The sequence below is a fragment of the Vombatus ursinus genome, unplaced genomic scaffold (assembly GCF_900497805.2).
Source record: "Vombatus ursinus unplaced genomic scaffold, bare-nosed wombat genome assembly UNPS02014786.1, whole genome shotgun sequence".
Classification (NCBI taxonomy): Eukaryota; Metazoa; Chordata; class Mammalia; order Diprotodontia; family Vombatidae; genus Vombatus; species Vombatus ursinus.
Window position 1 is genome coordinate 20769077 of NW_020954564.1, and position 17976 is coordinate 20787052.

General features: G+C 42.4%; 1 protein-coding gene across 1 annotated transcript in view; it reads left to right on the forward strand.

The window, feature by feature from the left end:
• The first annotated feature begins 2508 nt into the window (after window positions 1-2508).
• The window catches only part of LOC114046955 (xaa-Pro dipeptidase), a 257017-nt gene continuing 241549 nt past the window's right edge, over window positions 2509-17976 (forward strand). Inside the window, exon 1 of the mRNA XM_027867604.1 lies at window positions 2509-2581. Within this exon, the coding sequence (XP_027723405.1) occupies window positions 2565-2581 (17 nt within the window). The 5' untranslated portion in view covers window positions 2509-2564. The remainder of the gene's footprint in view (window positions 2582-17976) is intronic.

Consider the following 17976-nt stretch of genomic DNA (forward strand, 5'->3'; position numbering starts at 1 on the left):
CTTTTGTCTAGATTGCCCTTGGTGAAGTATTCTGGATAAAAGATACATCTCTTTGTCCAAGATTGAGTGATCAGAGTCACATACCCCAACCTCTCACTAGAATAAACCTACTTCTCATTATAATATTAATTCTTTCGTTAATTGTTAACCAATCACAGCTGATTTCCACACTCAGGAACTCCCACTCTTCCAAGAGCATATAAGCATTGAGTGGGTCTTTGATATTCGAGAGGAGTCTTTGGTATTCAAGAATGCCACTTACCCTTTTTATTAATTATCTACTAGCATTAATTAATAAAATGATTGTCTGGAAACTCTGTCTATATAACTATTTATATGTCACAGGAGGGAAGGTGTAAGGACAAGAGATTGTGATTAGAAAAGGAAAATTTCAGAGTTGGGGATTTTGGAGGTAGAGTAGTTTTGAGGTGACTGATGGCAAAAATATAAGGTGGGTACCTGAATTAGCGGAACCAGTCAATCAATAAATATTTATTAAGCACTTACTATGTGCCAGGTATTGTGTTAAGCACCGGGAATGAAAGAAAGGCAACAGAACTCCTCAAAGAGCTTACAATCTAATTGGAGAGACAAGCTATATATGGGATAGATAGGAAATAATTAAAAGAGGAAAGGCACTAGATTTCAGAGGTATTGGAAAAGGTTTCCTAAAGAAGGTGGAGTTTTATTTGGGACTTAGGAAGGAGGGAGGTCAGTAGATACAGATGAAGGAGATCATTTCAGGCATGGGAGACAGCCAGAGAGAATGCCTGGAGCCAAGAGATGGAATGCCTTGTTTGTGGAAAAGCCAGGAGGCTGGTATCACTGAATCAAAGAGTATCTGTTGGAGAGTAAAGTTATAAGAAGATTGGAAAGGTAGGAGAGGGTTAGGTTACGGCAGGCTTTGTATGTTTAACAGAGTATTTTAGATTTGATCCTGGAGGCAATAGGGAGCCACTTGAGTTTATTGAGTAGGGAGGTGACCTGGTCAGGCCAAATCACTTTGGTGGCTGAATGAAGGAGGGATTGGAGAGAGGAGAGATCTGAAGCCAGTATACCCACCAATAAACTATTGCAATAGCCCAGGTTTGAGGTGATGAGGGTATGCACCAGAGTGATGGGAGTGTCAGAGGAGAGGAGTGTGTATTTGAAAGATGTTACAAAGTAAAATGGATAAGTGGGGGCAACAGATTGGATACGGGGGAAGGTGAGAGACAATGAGGAGTTGAGCGTGAAGCAGAGTTTATTAGAATTTAGGGACTGGAGACTGGGAAAGGGGTTTTTGCCTAAACAAACAGCAGTTTTGAATCTCAGGAATTAGAGGACATCAGAATTCACTAGCCTTACTAGGTAAGGAGACATTTTTAGCATGGTTTATAATGGGAAGAGCTTTGGCTTGGGAGTCCCATAGACCTAGGTTAGACTACCACCTACTACAATTGCGAGCCGTTTAAGTGGAACCATTCTGAATCTATTCCCTCATTTAGAGAATGCCTACCTTATAGGAGTACTGTGGGTATGAAAAGAGATAATGTGTGTGAAGTGCTTTATAAATGTCAACTATCGTTATGGTAGACTTTTTGATTTTCTGAGCAGAAGCAGTTGGGGATGGGAGAGAAGGCAGTGGGTTGGAGCAGGAGCATGCTGGAGCCAGCTGAAACTGACTCTCCAAAACCGATTGTTAAATTTTCAGTGTGAGCATTTCACATCAGAAATCAGTAAACACTACAAAATCAAGTCTTGATTTATTCATTTGTTGATTGTGTAGACTCGAAAGTGATAAAGTGTCAATGCACATTAAAGTTTAAAATGTATCACAAGTACATGTTTTTCTTCTCCCTCTCCCACAAAGAGCTGGTTGTTAGATATGTATCAGTATGCCCTTGGCTAGGAGCCAGGCCACCCGAACTCTGGTCCCGGTTCTGCCCTTGTTGGTGACCGCCAGTAATCACTGCCCCCTCCGGAGAGGCTTCAGTGAACTCTGTGAACTGGACCTGAGGTTGGGGCAGTTTCGTGGCCAAAGGTTTGAGGAGAGGGTGGCCTGATCCCTGAGACTTAAGAAAGTGATGCAGAAAACGTTAATAATGTAGATTAAATTTAAAGGTGTGTCCCAAGCACATATATGTTTTTTCCCCAGAGAGCCCGTTGCAAAACATTTATCAGAGTATGCCTGATTGGGAGCCAGGCGATCTGAGGGCCACAAATCAGGATGGAGAGATCAGGGTGGACTCCAATTCCAAAGATCAGCCCCGCCCCCAAGCATTAGCCACGCCCACAGCCCCCGCCCGGCCATCAGTCCAACTATAGCCACGCCCCCAGAAGTGGCCCCGCCCCGGGAGCAGCGGTGCTGTGTGCACCGTTTGTCCCTGAAACACTACAACTCACACTTCTGGGAGAGCCCTTCGTTCTAGTCCGCCCACATCCCCGCCCCTCCCATCCCAGAGCCCAATCACACGAGACCCAGGCGGAATCCCGCCCCTTCCTTTAGTGGCTCCCAGAAAAATCTTTGGTCAGCTGACCACCTCTCAGAGCACGTGACGAACGACTTGCACATCTGGGCTAACATGGCTGTGGCAGGGGGGTAAGTGCGGAGTCCTCTGGCCTTTCTGAGTTGGTTTTTCGGGAATCCCCGAATCCCCCCGGTCCTGGAGAGCCCGAAGGCGTGGGGGACACCCGGGACCAGCTGTCAGGGAGGGTGTAGGTTGCTTTCTGGGGATCCTGGGGAACCGTTGACAACTACTGCTCCTTCACCACCACACCACCACCCCCTGCTGCGTTCTCCACTTCCGGGAATAGAGGGCTTTTTGGGGCCTGAGGGGTGCATGTATATGCGCGCGTGTGTGTGTTTTGTGTGTGTGTGTGTGTGTGTGTGTATATCCTCCCCCCCATCCTTTCCCTTTCAAGCTAACGTTCTCACTCAAAACATCAGAGCTTAAAAGATCTCAGAGTATCGAGGCTCTTCTAAATCTTTCCATCCCTTCTCTTTTTCTTTTTTTAAACTAGGCAGTGGAGTTAAGTGACTTGCCCAGGGTCACACAGCTAGTAAGTGTCAAGTGTCTGAGGTGGGATTTGAACTCAGGTCTTCCTGACTCCAAGCTCTATCCACTGTGCCACCTAGCTGCCCCTCATCCCTTTTCAAACTTCTCATAACTTCCCCCCCCTTCCTCACACTCTCTCAGCTGAGAATCTTGTCTCATGTATTACAGAAAAAATTGAAGCCATTTATCATGAACTTCCTCTTTTCCCCTCTTCCCCATCTCCTTCTACTGCTGTCTCCTCCTTCACCCTAGTCTCAAGTGTTGAAGGTGCCTTACTCCTTATCAAGGCTCTCCTCTCTCCTTCTTCAAGAGACCTTATTCCATTCTGTCCCTTCTAGCATATTGATACTTCTGTCACCCCTGCTTTTTCACTTATTTTCAATCTCTCTCTGTCTAATGGCTCATTCCATGCTGCCTACAAATATGCCCATGTCTCCAGCATCTTGGAAAAAACTTGATCCTTCCATCTCTACCAGCTATGTCCTATATCTCCACTGCCCATTGTATCTAAACTCCTTGAAAATGCCAGCTAAGCAAATGTCTTCACTTTCTCTCCTCTCACTTTTTAACCCTTTACAATCTGGCTTCTGACCTTATTCATTCCACTAAAACTGCTCTCTCCAAACTTACTAATGATCTCTTAGTTGCCAAATCCGATGACCTTTTGCAGCCTTTGACACTGTTGATCACTCTCTCCTCCTTGAAAACTCTCTTTAAGTTTTTGGGAAACTGCTCTCTCCTGGTTCTCTTCCTCCTTATGCAATGGCTACTTCTCTCTCTTCTTTGTAGATCTTCCTCCAGATCACACCCTTCAAACATAGGTGTCCTTCAGGGACCTCTTTTCCTCTCCCTCTCTATTACATCACTTGGTGATCTCATCGGCTCCCATGGATTTAATTATCATCCTTATGCTGATGATTTTCAAGTCTACCCATCCTGCCTCGAGCTCTCTGTTGATCTGCAGTCCTACATCTCCAGCTGCCTTTCAGACATCTTAAATTGGATGTGCAGTAGGCATCTTAAATTCAGTATGTACAAAATCAGACTCATTATCTTTCCCCTTAAACCCTTTCCCCTTCTACCTTCCCTATTACTGTATTGTCCTTCAGGCTTAAAACCTAGATGTTATCCTGGACTCCTCACTATCTTTCACCTCTCATACCTAAGCTGTTGCTAAGGCCTGTTGATCCTCCTTTGCCATCTTTTTCCAGTATACCATCTTCTCTCTTCTGACATTACCACCACTGTGATGTAGGCCCTTGTCACTTCATGCCTGGATTATTGCAATAGTTCACTGGTGGGATTGCCTACCTCAAATGTCTCCTTACTCCAATCCATCCTCCATTGAGCAACTAAAGTGATTTTCCTAAAGTGATTTTCTGTTGTGTCATCACCCCCTCCCCACCTCAGTGAACTCCAGTGGCTCCCTCTTGTCTCCTCACTCAGTTTGGCATTCAAAGCCCTTCATAATTTAGCTCCTCCTACCTTTCCAGTCTTTTTACACTTTACTTCCTGCCATATACTTTTCAGTTCAGTTGACACTGACCATGTGACTGTTCTTTGAACAAGACACTCCATCTTTTGGCTCCAGGGATTTTCTCTGGCTGTCCCCTATGCCTAGAATGCTCTCTCTCCTCTGTACCATCTACTGACCTCTAAAATCCCACCTTCTGCAGAAAGCTTTCTTCATCCCCTTTTATCTCTAGTGCCCTTCCTCTTGATTGTTTTCTGCTTATCCTGTAGATAGCTTGTTTTGTATATATTTGTTTGCATATTATCTCCCCATCTATCTCCCCCTCCCTTGCTCCTTGAGGGCAGAGACTGTCTTTTGTATCTTTTGTATCTCCGTCTCCTACTGTGGTATGCCTGACACACTGTAGGTGCTTAATTAATGTTGATTGGGTCCAACCTCTTCCTTTTGTACAAATGAAAAAAATAAGAGGCTGCATGTCATAGAGGAGAGCACACCACTCCTGAAGTTGGAAGACCTGGGTTCAAATTCTGATTCTGTTACCTATTACCTGTGTAACTCAAATGCCACCAGGAAACTTTCCCTAATGACTCCTCATGATTTCTTGGCCCCAGTTAGTTTTTACCTCTCTGTTGTGCCTATTATGTAATATAGCATTATAACTGCCTTGACTACAGGAATTGAAATTGTCTAAACTTTTAAATCTCCCTTTGATCAGTCCTCTTCACATTGTAGGTCCCTAGTTAAACTTTTGCTGCTTTGATCTTGGAAAACTTACTTTAGGTCTCTGAGCCTCATTTTCTCCTCGATAAAATGAGAGAGTTGGACTAGGTGATCTTTAAGGTCCCTTCCAGCCCTAAATCTTGTTGGGCCCAAAGAAAGGAAGTGATTTACTCACAGTTGACTAGTGAGTCAGTGGCGAAAGCATGAGAACACCCAGATCTTTTGGCTTCCACTTTCATTTCACTTTCAGGATCATGTATAGGTCCTGAAAGAGAGATATGACAAAAATGATGGTCTCAGGCTTCTGTCTCTGCTGAGAGAAGCTTGGATATGGCCTCATAGTTAGGGAGCCCCTGGAATCCTTTTTACCAACTGGGCCCTAATATGCTTATCTGTAGAATTATGGTCATACCCACTCGACACTTTAGTGCAGAGACCGGAGCCTGGAGAGAACTGTGAGTGTGGGGGGCCTGCCATAAATCTGCAGGAAGCCCTGGAAGGGGCCCGGAGCTCAATATAAAGAACTGAAGTGCCATTTTACAGGTGAGAAAACTGAGAGGTTAAGTCACTTGCCCAAGGTCACCCAGCTAAGTAAGCCTCTTAGAATACCTAATTTCCTTCAAGACTTAGGTCAGGTGTCACCTATATAAAGTCTCTGCAGATTCTTTACCTTGTATATATTTTCTATATATAAATGTTTCCCCCAAGAGAGTGTAAGCTCATTGAGGGCAAAGACTTTTCACTTTTGTCTTTATTCTCAGTGCCTAGCACAATACCTGGCACATGTTAAGTGCTTATTCATTGCACTTAATGCTTATTAATTGATTCAGTTATCCAAGATGGGTTTCAAACACTGGCTTTCCTGACTCCCAGGTTCAGCACTCAATATAAAGTACTGACCTTACTCCTGGCTTAGTTAATTTCAGCTCTTTTTTTCTGTTGGTTGCACACAGAAATGTTATAATTAGGCCGAGATGGGGTTATGATCAATGATATCCCATCCCCACTCCCCCACCTCTCCTTACATGAGCCGATTTTTTTGTCATCTTGAGTTCTGATTGCTTAGTCTTAATAACTCTGATTATGATGGCAGAAGACGAAGTGACTTGTGACTCAAAGAACATCTTGCTTCCAGAAAGAGGAAGACTCTTAGAAGAATACTTTTTTTGATTTTGAAGAATAGGAAAGTAATAGACTTTTGGTGTAGTTTTTAGAATAAATTTGTCCCAAAGACAAAAGGGCATAAATTTTTGGAAAAAATCAATCCATTAATCATTAAGCATTTATTTAGTCCTTACTATGTGCCAGGTACCATGCTAACTGCTGGGGTTACAAAAACAGGCAAAAGATATTCCCTGCCCCCAATGAACTTACAATGTAATGGGAGAGACAACATGCAAATATATAGAAAGCAAGTTGTATACAGGATAAATAGGAAATAACAGAGTGAAGGCAATGAAATTAAGGTTGGGGAATGTAGAAGGTGGAATTTTGGTTGTGCCTTAAAGGAAGCTAGGAAAGATGAAGAGGGAGAATACTTCAGGCATGGGGGACAGCCAGAGAAAATCTCTGGAGCCAAGAGAAGGCGTGTTGTTCCTGGAACAGCCGTGAGATCAGTGTCACTGAACTGAAGAGTACTTGTCAGGGAGTAAAGTATAAGAAGACTGGAAAGATAGGAGGGGCCAAGCTATAAGGGGCTTTGAATGCCAAATAGAGCAAGGAGGCAACAGGGAGCCACTGGATTTTACTGAGTGGGGGTGGAGTGGGATGTGTGACATGATCAAACCTGTGCTTTAGGAAAATCGCTTTAGTTACTGAGTGGAGGATGGATTGGAGTGAGGAGAGACTTGAGGTAGGCAGACCCATCCTTGGGCTATCGCAGTATTACAGGCATGAGGTGATGAGGGTTGGCACTAGAGTGGTGGCAAATGTCAGAGGAGAGAAGGGACCATATTCAAGAAATGTTGCAAAGGAGACGTCAACAGGCCTTGGCAACAGCTTGGTTATGGAGATGAGAGATAGTGAGGAGTCCAGGGTAACTCCTAGGTTTCAAGCCTGAAGGACTGAAAGGATGGTATTGCCGTCTGTAGTAATAAGGAAGGTAGGAGTTGGGGAGGGTTAGGGGGAAAGATAATGACTTTGGTTTTGGACGTATCAAATTGAAGATGTCTACTGGTCATCTAATTTGAGATGTGTGAAAGACAGTTGGACTGGAGATCAATAGAGAGTTTGAGGCAGGATGGGTAGATTTGAAAATCATCAGCCTATAGATGATAATTAAATCTGTGGGAGCTGAGCAAATGATTCATTGGAAAGGGAGGAGAGAAGAGAGCCCAGGACAGAGCCCTGAAGGACACCTGTGGTTAAAGAGCATGATCTGGAGGAAGATCCAGAAAAGGAGACAGAAAAGGTAAAGGGCCCTTGGGTTGAGATAGTATTTGATTTAGTAGATTAGATAGATGTATCCAGACAAAGTAGAGAGAACTGCCTACTCGGCTTCTAGGCCTCATGCCATTAGTCAGCAGTTACTAGTTGTATGATTTTGAGTCTTGGTTTTGTTCTTTGCAAAATGAGGATATTAAAACTACCCCCCAAGAGTTGTTGTGAAGAAAGCTATTTGTAAATAGAGCAGCATAAGAATGTGAGCATTTATATCCATTGATGTCCCTATTTACTACCTGTAGTAAAGTACTGTTGCTTTCAAGAATACTGTACTAGATTTTGATAATGTCCAGATGATCTAGAAGTAGAAGGAGAGTCATGGAGAGGATTGATGAGGCTGAGGCTGCTAGAGAGACCCACATGTCCTAGGAAGTGTCAGCAAAGTCAGGAGCTAATAGTTACTTTGGTGCTACCACCACAGAGGAGGTACAGAAGTTTTGGATTTAAATGGCTGGACCTTGGTGCCCATAATTTCTTAACTCAGGTGTAGATCTCAGGTTCTCAACACTATATTCTCTTTTGATACTCACTATTTCTTCAACCTTGGGCAGGTCACAGCCTCCTGGGGCTTCACTTTCCTTATCTGTATAAAATGAAGGGCTTGGCCTGAGAGGTCCCTTCCAGCTATAGATCTGTGATTTTAAGTATGGTTTTAAGTGTTGTCCTAGGTTGTCATTCCAGGAATTACAGATAACATAAATATGCATTTGAAGTGTCTTAAGGCTGAGATAAGGGCATAGATGAACTATAAGTCGTCTCTGAAATAACTTTTAAGAATTTATCCAACAAATATTTTAAACAAGATGTAAAGAGAATCTTTCTCTTCCCATTCCCACCCTACTACTGTCTAATAGACCAAACTTAGAAGGAAATGAAATGTTCTTCAAAGGAAAGAACATGTTTCCTATGCCCTGGTAGTCACTTTTTATTCTCAGCCCGAATCCCCGGTCCCTCATTGTGCTTTGTGTTCCAATGGGATGATAGGTCCTGGGCCAGGAACACTCAGTTTCCTATTCACTTCTCCCACTGGCTTCTCTTCTTCTGCCCCCTCCAGCTGTGTTTTTAGGAGGCTTACTGACTGTTGGAGCTTCCAGGGACCTTAGAAATGCAATTACTGCAGTACCTTCATTTAATAGATGAGGTAACTGAGTCCCAGAAAGGGGAAGAGAGTTGGTTAAGGTCACATAGGTAGCAAGTGGCAGAGCTGGACCAATTCATTTTCCAGCTCTTTTCTGTACTGTTTCCCTTTTAGCTTTGAATTTCTCTGATTTCTTTGTTTAATTTCTTTGTTTACCTTCCCCTCAGATCTCACATAACATTTTGTTCTTCAGCTCTATAATGTGTCTGTCATGTAATTCTTTTTTTTTCCTGTGGTATTCTGTTTTTGTGTCTTACTCCTTATTAGACTGTAAGCTCCATAAAAGCAGAGATTATGTTTTATCTAAACTTTGTATTCTTTAGCACGATGCTGTGTAGATGAGTGGTTAAGAATACATGTTGCATTTAAATTTGAACTATCATCTCCATGCTGATGATTCTTGAATCTACATCTCTGATCTTAACCCCTTTCTCAATCCAGGGCTGGTCATTGGACCCACTGACATTTCCAACTCCCTACAGATCATCTCTACCTGGACGTGCCGCTGACATTTCATATTTAACAAATCCAAAGCAGCTTCTCCCAGTTTCCTTATTTCCCCCAAAGGCAAATGATCATTTATGTTATATCTGTCACTTTATTCATTCTTATGTCTGTTTTTTGAAATTTCCCTTAGATTTGTCTCTTCTTTTCTGCCCTTGTGGCCCCCACTCTAGGGGGACCCATCATTTCTGAATGCCTAGACTATTGCAATACCCTTCCAGGGTCTAGTTACGGGATCATAGGATCATAAAGATTTAGAACTCAACTGGATCTAGACATCAAGTCCATTCCTTCACTTTACTAATGAGGAAGCTGAGACCCAAAGAGCCAGGGTTTGAACCCAACTCCTCTGACTCCAAAGCAAATGCTCTTTATCCTCTACCCTGCTGGTTGCCTTACCCTATCCCTAATCTGTTTCACACATCATAAATAACTCACCTTCCTAAAACTTAAAACATATTATTCTCCAACTCAGCTCTTTAATGTCTGTAGAATAAAGTTCATACTTACCAACCTGGCATTCAGGACCTCTGTAATTTATACTTTACCTCTCCTTCCCACACAATCAACCTGCCTTTTCACCCTTACTTATTATTTCTCCTTTCTATGCTGTCAATGTTCTAGGTAAACTTGACCTATGCTTCATCTCTGTATGGGATTTGGATTTTCTTACCTCTCTTACCTTAGCCAATTCTATTTACTCTGCCTGGAATGCCTTTCTCCCAGCCATTTCTCCCTAACACATGCCTAGGCAACTCATCTTTCATCACCCTACTAAAGTGCCCCTTCTTACATGAAGCCTTCTTTGAATCCCTCCCTTCCTCTGAACTATAGAAAGGACTTACCACATTCTACCATGTTCTGATACTTACTCGTATCCTTGACATCACTTCTAATAAATAAGTTCCCTGAGAAGCAGAGACTGTGTCTTATTACCCTGAGTCTACAGCCCCCTAACACAAAACTTTATACATAGTAGGTGCTTAATAAATGTCTGTTGAATGATGAATGCAAAATGATTTTAAATGCAGCTAACATGAGCATTCTAAAATCCCCTGAACATTCTGGTTAGAGGCTTTACTGTAATTGATAAGACAGGAGAATTCTTTTTGTGAAATTCTGTGAAAAAGGATTAATTTAAAAACTGAATGAATTGTCATCAGGGTCTGTGTAGCTGCCAAAAGCCATTTTTGTTGTGTCAAGAAATAACTAGGTTATAGTGAGACAGTAGTCATTAGTTACTCTGGTTGTGGCTCTGACTTTCTTATACTCAACTCTAGGTACTAGTTTATATTGCATTAGTTTTCTCTTTTTTTTTCCACCTGAAACTTTTGAAGGAACCTTTGTTCTTTTGCCTAGGCTGAGGCTGTCCTGCTGATTTCAGTGGGTTGAGAGTGCCCAGAAGGTAGATTTTCTTTAAAGAAGTGATTTGTGTGGATTCTTCCTCTCTCTTTTCCCTAGGACTTAAGGGTTAGGGACAGCCTTAGGAAAGATCCCTTGTCCCAGGTCCCTTCACTACTTACAGCCTTTTGCCGTTTTGATTTCCTGTAGTTAAAAATGTATTTCTTTGGATTTTCCAGACTTTTCACCCTTTCAGAGTCACTTTTTTTTTTTATGTGAGGCAATTGGGGTTAAGTGACTTGCCCAGGGTCTCACATAGCTAGTGAGTGTTACGTGTCTGAGGCCAGACTTGAACTCAGGTCCTCCTGACTCCAGGGGCAGTGCTCTATCCACTGAGCCACCTAGCTGCCCCAGAATCACTTTTTTTTTTTTTTTTTTAGTGAGGCAGTTGGGGTTAAGTGACTTGCCCAGAGTCATACAGCTGGGAAGTATTATGTGTCTGAGGTCGGATTTGAACTCAGGTCCTCCTGTATCCAGGGCAGGTGCTCTAGCAAATCACTTTTTAAAAGGCATTTGGGAAGAGGGCAGAGTGTAAGTTGTGGGAGAGAGGAGTAGGATTCAGAAACATGGGGAAATTCATGCTATCTTAGCAACAAAGCATTACAAAAATAAAGTTATAAATGTTTTATTAGTTTGCTTATGCTCTGTTTGCAACAGGAAATTGTCAGGTTTGTATTTTTTGGATGCTAAGGTCCTAGAGGAGTTTTGATTTCTGTTGTGATAAATCACATATTGGCTTTCAACCAAACTGTCATTTCCGTGAAAGTCTTGTAATAATTAATAAGTGATAGAACATTGCTCTTGAACTTGAGGTCATTTGGTTACTCCTTCTCTTGCCATCTTGTCACCAGATCAGCATAGTACAGTAATAATATAGTTGATTGCAGGCCTGTGATCAAGTTTGGAAGCTGAGAAAAGCAAAGAAGTGCTCTTCAGGTAGAGAGAAATGCCTTCAATAAGTCGACTCAAAAGAAAATCACAGAGAATTGAACTTGAAGCGTGGGTTTTTTAATAGTATTTTTTTCCCACAATTACATGTCAAGACAATTTTTAGCATTCATTTTTACAAGATTTTAAGTTCCAATTTTTTCCCCTTCTCTCCCTCCCTTTCCCTCTTCTGAAAATGGTAGGCAATTTGATGTAGGTTATACATGTGCTATCGTGTAAAACATATTTCCACATTAATCACAATTATGAAAGAAGAAACAGATCAAAATAAAAAAAACACAAAAAAGAATAACGTAAGTGAAAAAAGTATGCTTCGATCTGCATTCTGAGTCCATCAGTTCTTTATCTGGATGTGGACATCATTTTACTTCATGAGTCCTTTGTACTTGTCTTGGATCATTGTGTTGCTGAGAAGAACTGAGTCATTCATAGTTGGTCATCACTTGAAGTATGGATTTTGATTATTAGTGTTTTATATAAACTTTGGGGGAGGGTCTGTATCGTTGAATTGTAAATGTGAAGTAGGAGGTGTAAGTCTGACCATGCAGGGCCCATCCCCTTTAGTAACTTTTAGTGTTCTCTGTTGTTTCAGGGATCAAATAGAAAATCCTCTGTTTGGCCTTTAAAGCCCCTCCGAACCTGGCCCCTTTCTACATTTCCAGTCCTCTTACACCTTGCTCCCTTCCACATACTTTGTGATCCAGTGCCAGTGGCCTCCTTTCCTTGCTGTTTATTGATTGAATATTTGATTGATTGATTGTTCCTCCACAGGATACTCCATCTTCATCTCCCACCTTGAGGCACTTTCATCTCCCCCAAGTCTGGCATTTTTTCCCTCTTCATTTTCACCTCCTCTCTTTTCTAATTCTTTTAAGTCCCAGATAAAATCCCACTTTATACAAGAAGCCTTTCCTGATCCACCTTCTATCTATCTAGCTAGCACTTTCTCTCAGTTGATTATTTCCTATTTATGTATCTTGTTTCTATATAGTTGTTTGCATATTGTTTCCCCCATTAGATTGTGAGTTCCTTGAGAGAAGGGACTGTCTTTTGACATTCTTTGTATGCTCAACAGCGTTTAGTATAGTTCTTCGAAAAGAGTTGGTGCTTAATAAATGCTTGTTAACTTTACTTAAATGTGATTATAGACTTTTGCATTACTTTACGGATCAGCACAGTCAAGGCAGGATCTTCTTATTCCCTCATTTCTCTCTTGTCAGACATATACAGTACTGGTACCTTGGGCAGTGGAGACTTTTCATGCATGAGCTCTCTCAACTGAATTTGTGGCAGCCAGTTCCTTGATTGGGACTTAAGATCTTAGTGCCCTCATTAAATAGCCAAAACAAGTGAGAAGCACTGCTGTGTACCCAGATGGCCCACTTGATCATCTTGGCCCACGTGGGGCTCTAACTCATGATAGCCTCATTCCAAGACTGCCTGGGCCTCAGCAGGAAGAATAGGACACAGAATTAGGCACCTAGGTCTCTGACCACATAATGGATTTGACTTAGAGCGGAGATAAAAAAAAGCCTTTCCATCTATGTTCATCTTGATTGATATGAATGTAAAAATGATGGGAGTCCTACCAGTTAAGGGGCTCCTACTGAGAGAAGATTAAAAGGAATTGAATTGACAGATCCTTAAGTTAGAGTTGTCAGCATTGGGTTTCTGTCAGAAAATGCCCAATAATGACCAAATGCATTTGTAACCATAAATGTTCATCCGTTCTCACCTTCAGGACTCATGATGACAGACTTGGTGGCTTCATGACAACAGGAAGGGGGGAGTGCTTGTGTTTCCAGTTAAAGAAGGGTGATGGAAAAGGTGCCTTTTCTGCTCAGCTGGCATCAGCCCAAGTCTTAGCAAGTTGCTGCTTCACTTTTCTCCCCCAGCTTGGAAGGAGAGAGCAACTGTATCATTGCATACTAAGTTAGAATCAAGATCAAGTCAGAGGGAGATGGGGCAGTGATGGAAGATGGGGTGATAAGTCAGATGAGGATGCCTGTGCTGTGGATGGAAGCTATGGTATGAGTAGATTCTCTTTTTTTTTTTTTCCCCAAACAAGGTCCTTGTCATTGGATCGGTTTTCACAAAATTCTAGAATCTCAGAAAGGCCTTGGAGAAGATTTTCAGGGAATGTGGTATCTGTCTTCAAGTAAAGCTAAGTATCATACTGCATTAAGAGAGGTCTGATGTCCCAGGATGGGGTGAGAGTCCTACTGTACTCTGTCCTGGTCAGATATCTGCAGTCTTGTGTGTGGTTCTGGGTGCCATATTTTAGGAGAGACATTGATAAACTGGAGTGTGTCCAGAGGAGGGCAGCCAGACTGATGAAAAGGATTGAATTTATGCTATATGAGGATTGGTTGAAGGAGCTAGGTATGGTAGCCTAGAGAAAAGAAGATGTAGGGGGAATGTCATAGCTGTTTTCAAGTGTTTACAAGGAATTCATGTGGAAGACGTATTAGATTTGTTCTGCTTGGCCTCAGAGGGCAGGATCAGGAGCAATGAAGAGGATTTCTTATTACTGGAGGTCTTTAAGTGGATGCTGGATGGATGGCTGTTTGTCTAGAATGTGGTAGAAGGGATTCCTGTTCAGGTACCAATTGCCCTTTGAGGTCCCTTCTAGCTCTGAGAATCTGTCATCCCGTCTTTCTTTTATTTGAAGTATGAATCGCCTTTACAACCTAAAAAACTTCATACCTCAAATGAAAGGGCAGGACTCTTTATATCTGAAAAGGCCTACATGCAGAGGAAAGCTCAATCCAAGGCATAAAATCTAGTGAAGTTAATTTTTAAAACACTTTTATTGAAGAGAAAAATCAGTTCAAAATCAATGAAGTTAATAAAACAGCCTCACTGTTCTCTCCCTCTTTTGAAACTCAACAGGTTCTAAAGAAAAATTCATTTAAAAAAATATCTTTGCTAGTTAAAGGTGGTCTTTAAAAAATTGGCCTCTTTCTAAACTCACTGCTTTTTTTTTTTAACTCAGCACAAAAGTTCAAAATGTTAAGTTAAAAAAATTAAACGTATTGTTTTTGAAGCCCCTTGATTGATATATAGTAGACCACACATTGTATTGAGAATTGGGAAACTGGGGTTCCTTTAACTAGCTATGTGATCTTGGACAAGTTATGTGTCTTCTCTGTTGCCTCACTTGTGCCTTTCTAAATTGAGGGGTTGTACTGCATGAACTCTGAGAGCCCTTCCACTTTAAACAGTCTTTGGTTCTAATAATTTAACTTAGTCTTTCCTTCCTATGCTTCAAGAAGTGTCTAAGAAAACATCACCTCTATGCACCTTTAATACTGGGGGCCTTGGCACTGTTTTTGTAGAATATTATGGGCTGCTAAAAACTTTTTCTTCACTTGAATTGATAGGCATTGCTATTCATTATGGTGGGGCAGGATTGATAAGTGTAACTTCTCCTGCAACTCCTGTTATATAAGGGTTAAACCCTTAAAACTGCTTTTGTGGCTTAGTATGTAACCTCTCTATCCTGTCTTCTAGTCTTTAAAAATTCATTTTTTCTCTCTGCCTCCTATGATAAACTTTAATGAGATAGGAGAGGAGAATTTTTGAAGGAATTTGAGCCTGTGTGAATATTGGCTACTCTGATCGTGTATGCTGGCTGGCTGTTACCACATAGTGAAGCAATGTTTTTTGTTTTCTCAATAAATTCCTTTCCACTTTGTTTCTGTCATTCTATCTAAAGAGATCAATTCCCTTGATATATCCTGGTCTATAATGCCTGCAGTAATACAAACAAGCCCATATTCCTCAGTGTGAGAGTAGTAGGCCTAGCTCATGGTCCCTATCCACAAGTTTGCGTGGGTAGGCGAGGAACAAAAGATGTGAAAATGATATTTTGGTTTTAAAGAATCCAGCTTGTCTAACCACCTCACTTTCAGGTCTCTGAATTACAGCTGTAGGGAAAGGTTAAGTTTGCAAGAAACAAGACCTGTCTCCTCATAGATCCCCAGTTGGAGTAATTGGGGAGACAGCAGGGTACAATGAAAAGGCTGCAGGCTTCAGAATCAGTCGGCCTGGGTTCCAGTGCTACCTTGATGGTTCCTAGCAGTGTAACCTTGGACAAGTCATGTGACCTCCCTGAACTGGGATTTCCTTTTCTGTAAAATGAGGGCCTTGGACTAGATGAGCTCCTCAGGACTCTATGGGCCAGTTGTTAAAGCTCTAGTTCTAGTTAGCAGGGGTTTTATTTTCTGTTCCATTGAAGATTTGCACACATTTTATACTGCCGTGAATATTTGGATTCTTCTAGAAGCTATGGTCAAATAGATTGAAGTTTTGACGGCATATGGGAATGGGGTCTCTTCCTTAGCATCTAATGTACAGGCATCGAGTCCTGCCTGGTCTTAGCTGGCCTCCCTGATTCGTGTTTCCTCATTCTCTGTTCCCTCTCTTGCTTTCTGCACTCTACAGTCCAGCCAAATTGGCTTTTTCATTTGTCCATTTTCTGTCTCTGTGCCTTCATACAGGCTTGGACTACACTTTCTCCTTATCACTGTCATAGAGAATCTCTGGATTCCTACTAAGCTTAGCTCATGAGCTGTCCCCCTCAGGAGGCCTTTCCTCATCCTCTCAGGTTCTAGCCCCACCCTCTCAATTTCCTGGCATTTATTTTGTATATACTTACTTATGTCCATATTGTTTTCCCTGGTAGGAGGTCATATTCTTGAGGAATGGGACCATTTCTTTTTTGTCTTTGTATCTCCAGTTCTTGGTGTAGTAACTGGAACATAGTAGGCACTTAGTGTCTATTGATGAAGAGTCTAAAATGCTCCTTTGACCATGTCCTTTGCACCCCAGGAACATCAAGTGGGCCTAGCATGTCAAACTTAAACTCATTGCCTGACTTTCCAGCCCTTTTATAATTTAGATCCACCTTCTCTGTTGAACCTTATGGGTGTGTAGGGAGACCGAGGGTTGGAGGGAAGTGCCTAATGTCATTTTCCAATGCCAGGCAAGTCAAACCACCACCACGACCGTGACCACCATTTCTCCTCAATCCCTGAGGATTAACACTCCTGGACCTGGTCTCAAGAGCCTTGAAGATACTAGTATGCCCCACACCACCAGTCCTACTTCCAGCCCCCAAAGCCATCAATAAGGGGAGAAATCATTGATGAGAGAGAGCCCACCTTCCTTATCACCACCAGTAATAACTATTGACCAATTGCCACCAATAGGCAGATAAACACAAGAGCCCTGGGAGTGACAGTACCCCTAGGCCACCAGTCCTGCTTCTAGCCCAGCCCCCACAGCGACCATGCTGGGAAGCACCAGTGGAGAAGATGCCAGCCATCCCCACCAACTGCCACACACAAGGCAGACAAGTCAGCTTAGCTGATGCAGCAAAGTGTCTTAGACCCTGGTGGAAACAGTGTAGGATCCTGAATCCCAAACCCTGGAGAACAGCAGTACTTTAAGCCCAATGCCCTTAGGTGTCAGCTGTTCCCCCCCACCTGTCACACATGGCAGACAAACCAGCCTAGCTGAAGCCACAAGGCACCTGGCTTCCAGAGGGAGAGAAGGGGAAGCATGTGTCAGGCAAGTCAAACTACACCATCATCCCCTTGCCCCACCTCGAGAGGTGGACTCACTCTCCACAACCTCCTCCCTCACTTCTCTGAATAAACATGGCCCACCTACCCACCCATACTGCTTGGATGATTGGGAAGTTAGCAGCTTCAATCCTTCCCAGTAAGATGGAGGACTATTGAACTTTACCATGGCTTGCAAGGCAGCAGCCTTGCAAACTCCCCTAGCATTGTCATGTGACTTGATCACATACCTGAAAGAACCCTAGACTTTGCCATCTACCCTACTCTAGCACCCTCAGTACTACCAGGCCTTTCTGTCTACCTTGAAACTGAACTTTCCTATATGTGTTGTGTCTCCTAATTAGGATGTAAGCTCCTTGAGAGCAGGGACTGACTCAGTTTTCCATCTGTGTCTCCAGAACTTAGCCCAATGCTTGGCACATAGTTAAGTACTTAATAAATGTTTCTTCATTCATTCAGCGATTTCCCAAATGCAGCCTAACCAATTCTGGACCCAGATCATTCTTCCTTGCAGTGTCTGCAACATATGTATCACAAGATAAATATACTGAAAGACTTGACTAACTCCTAGGCCACCTGCCCAGCTGTATGCTATAATCTGGATGATATGCATTCTACATGCACTTGGTTTCCCCTCTGTTGATTGCTAAGTAACACAATAGGTGCTCAGCATATATTGACTGAAGGCATCTTTAGATTTTAGGTTGGTGTCATGTAATAATT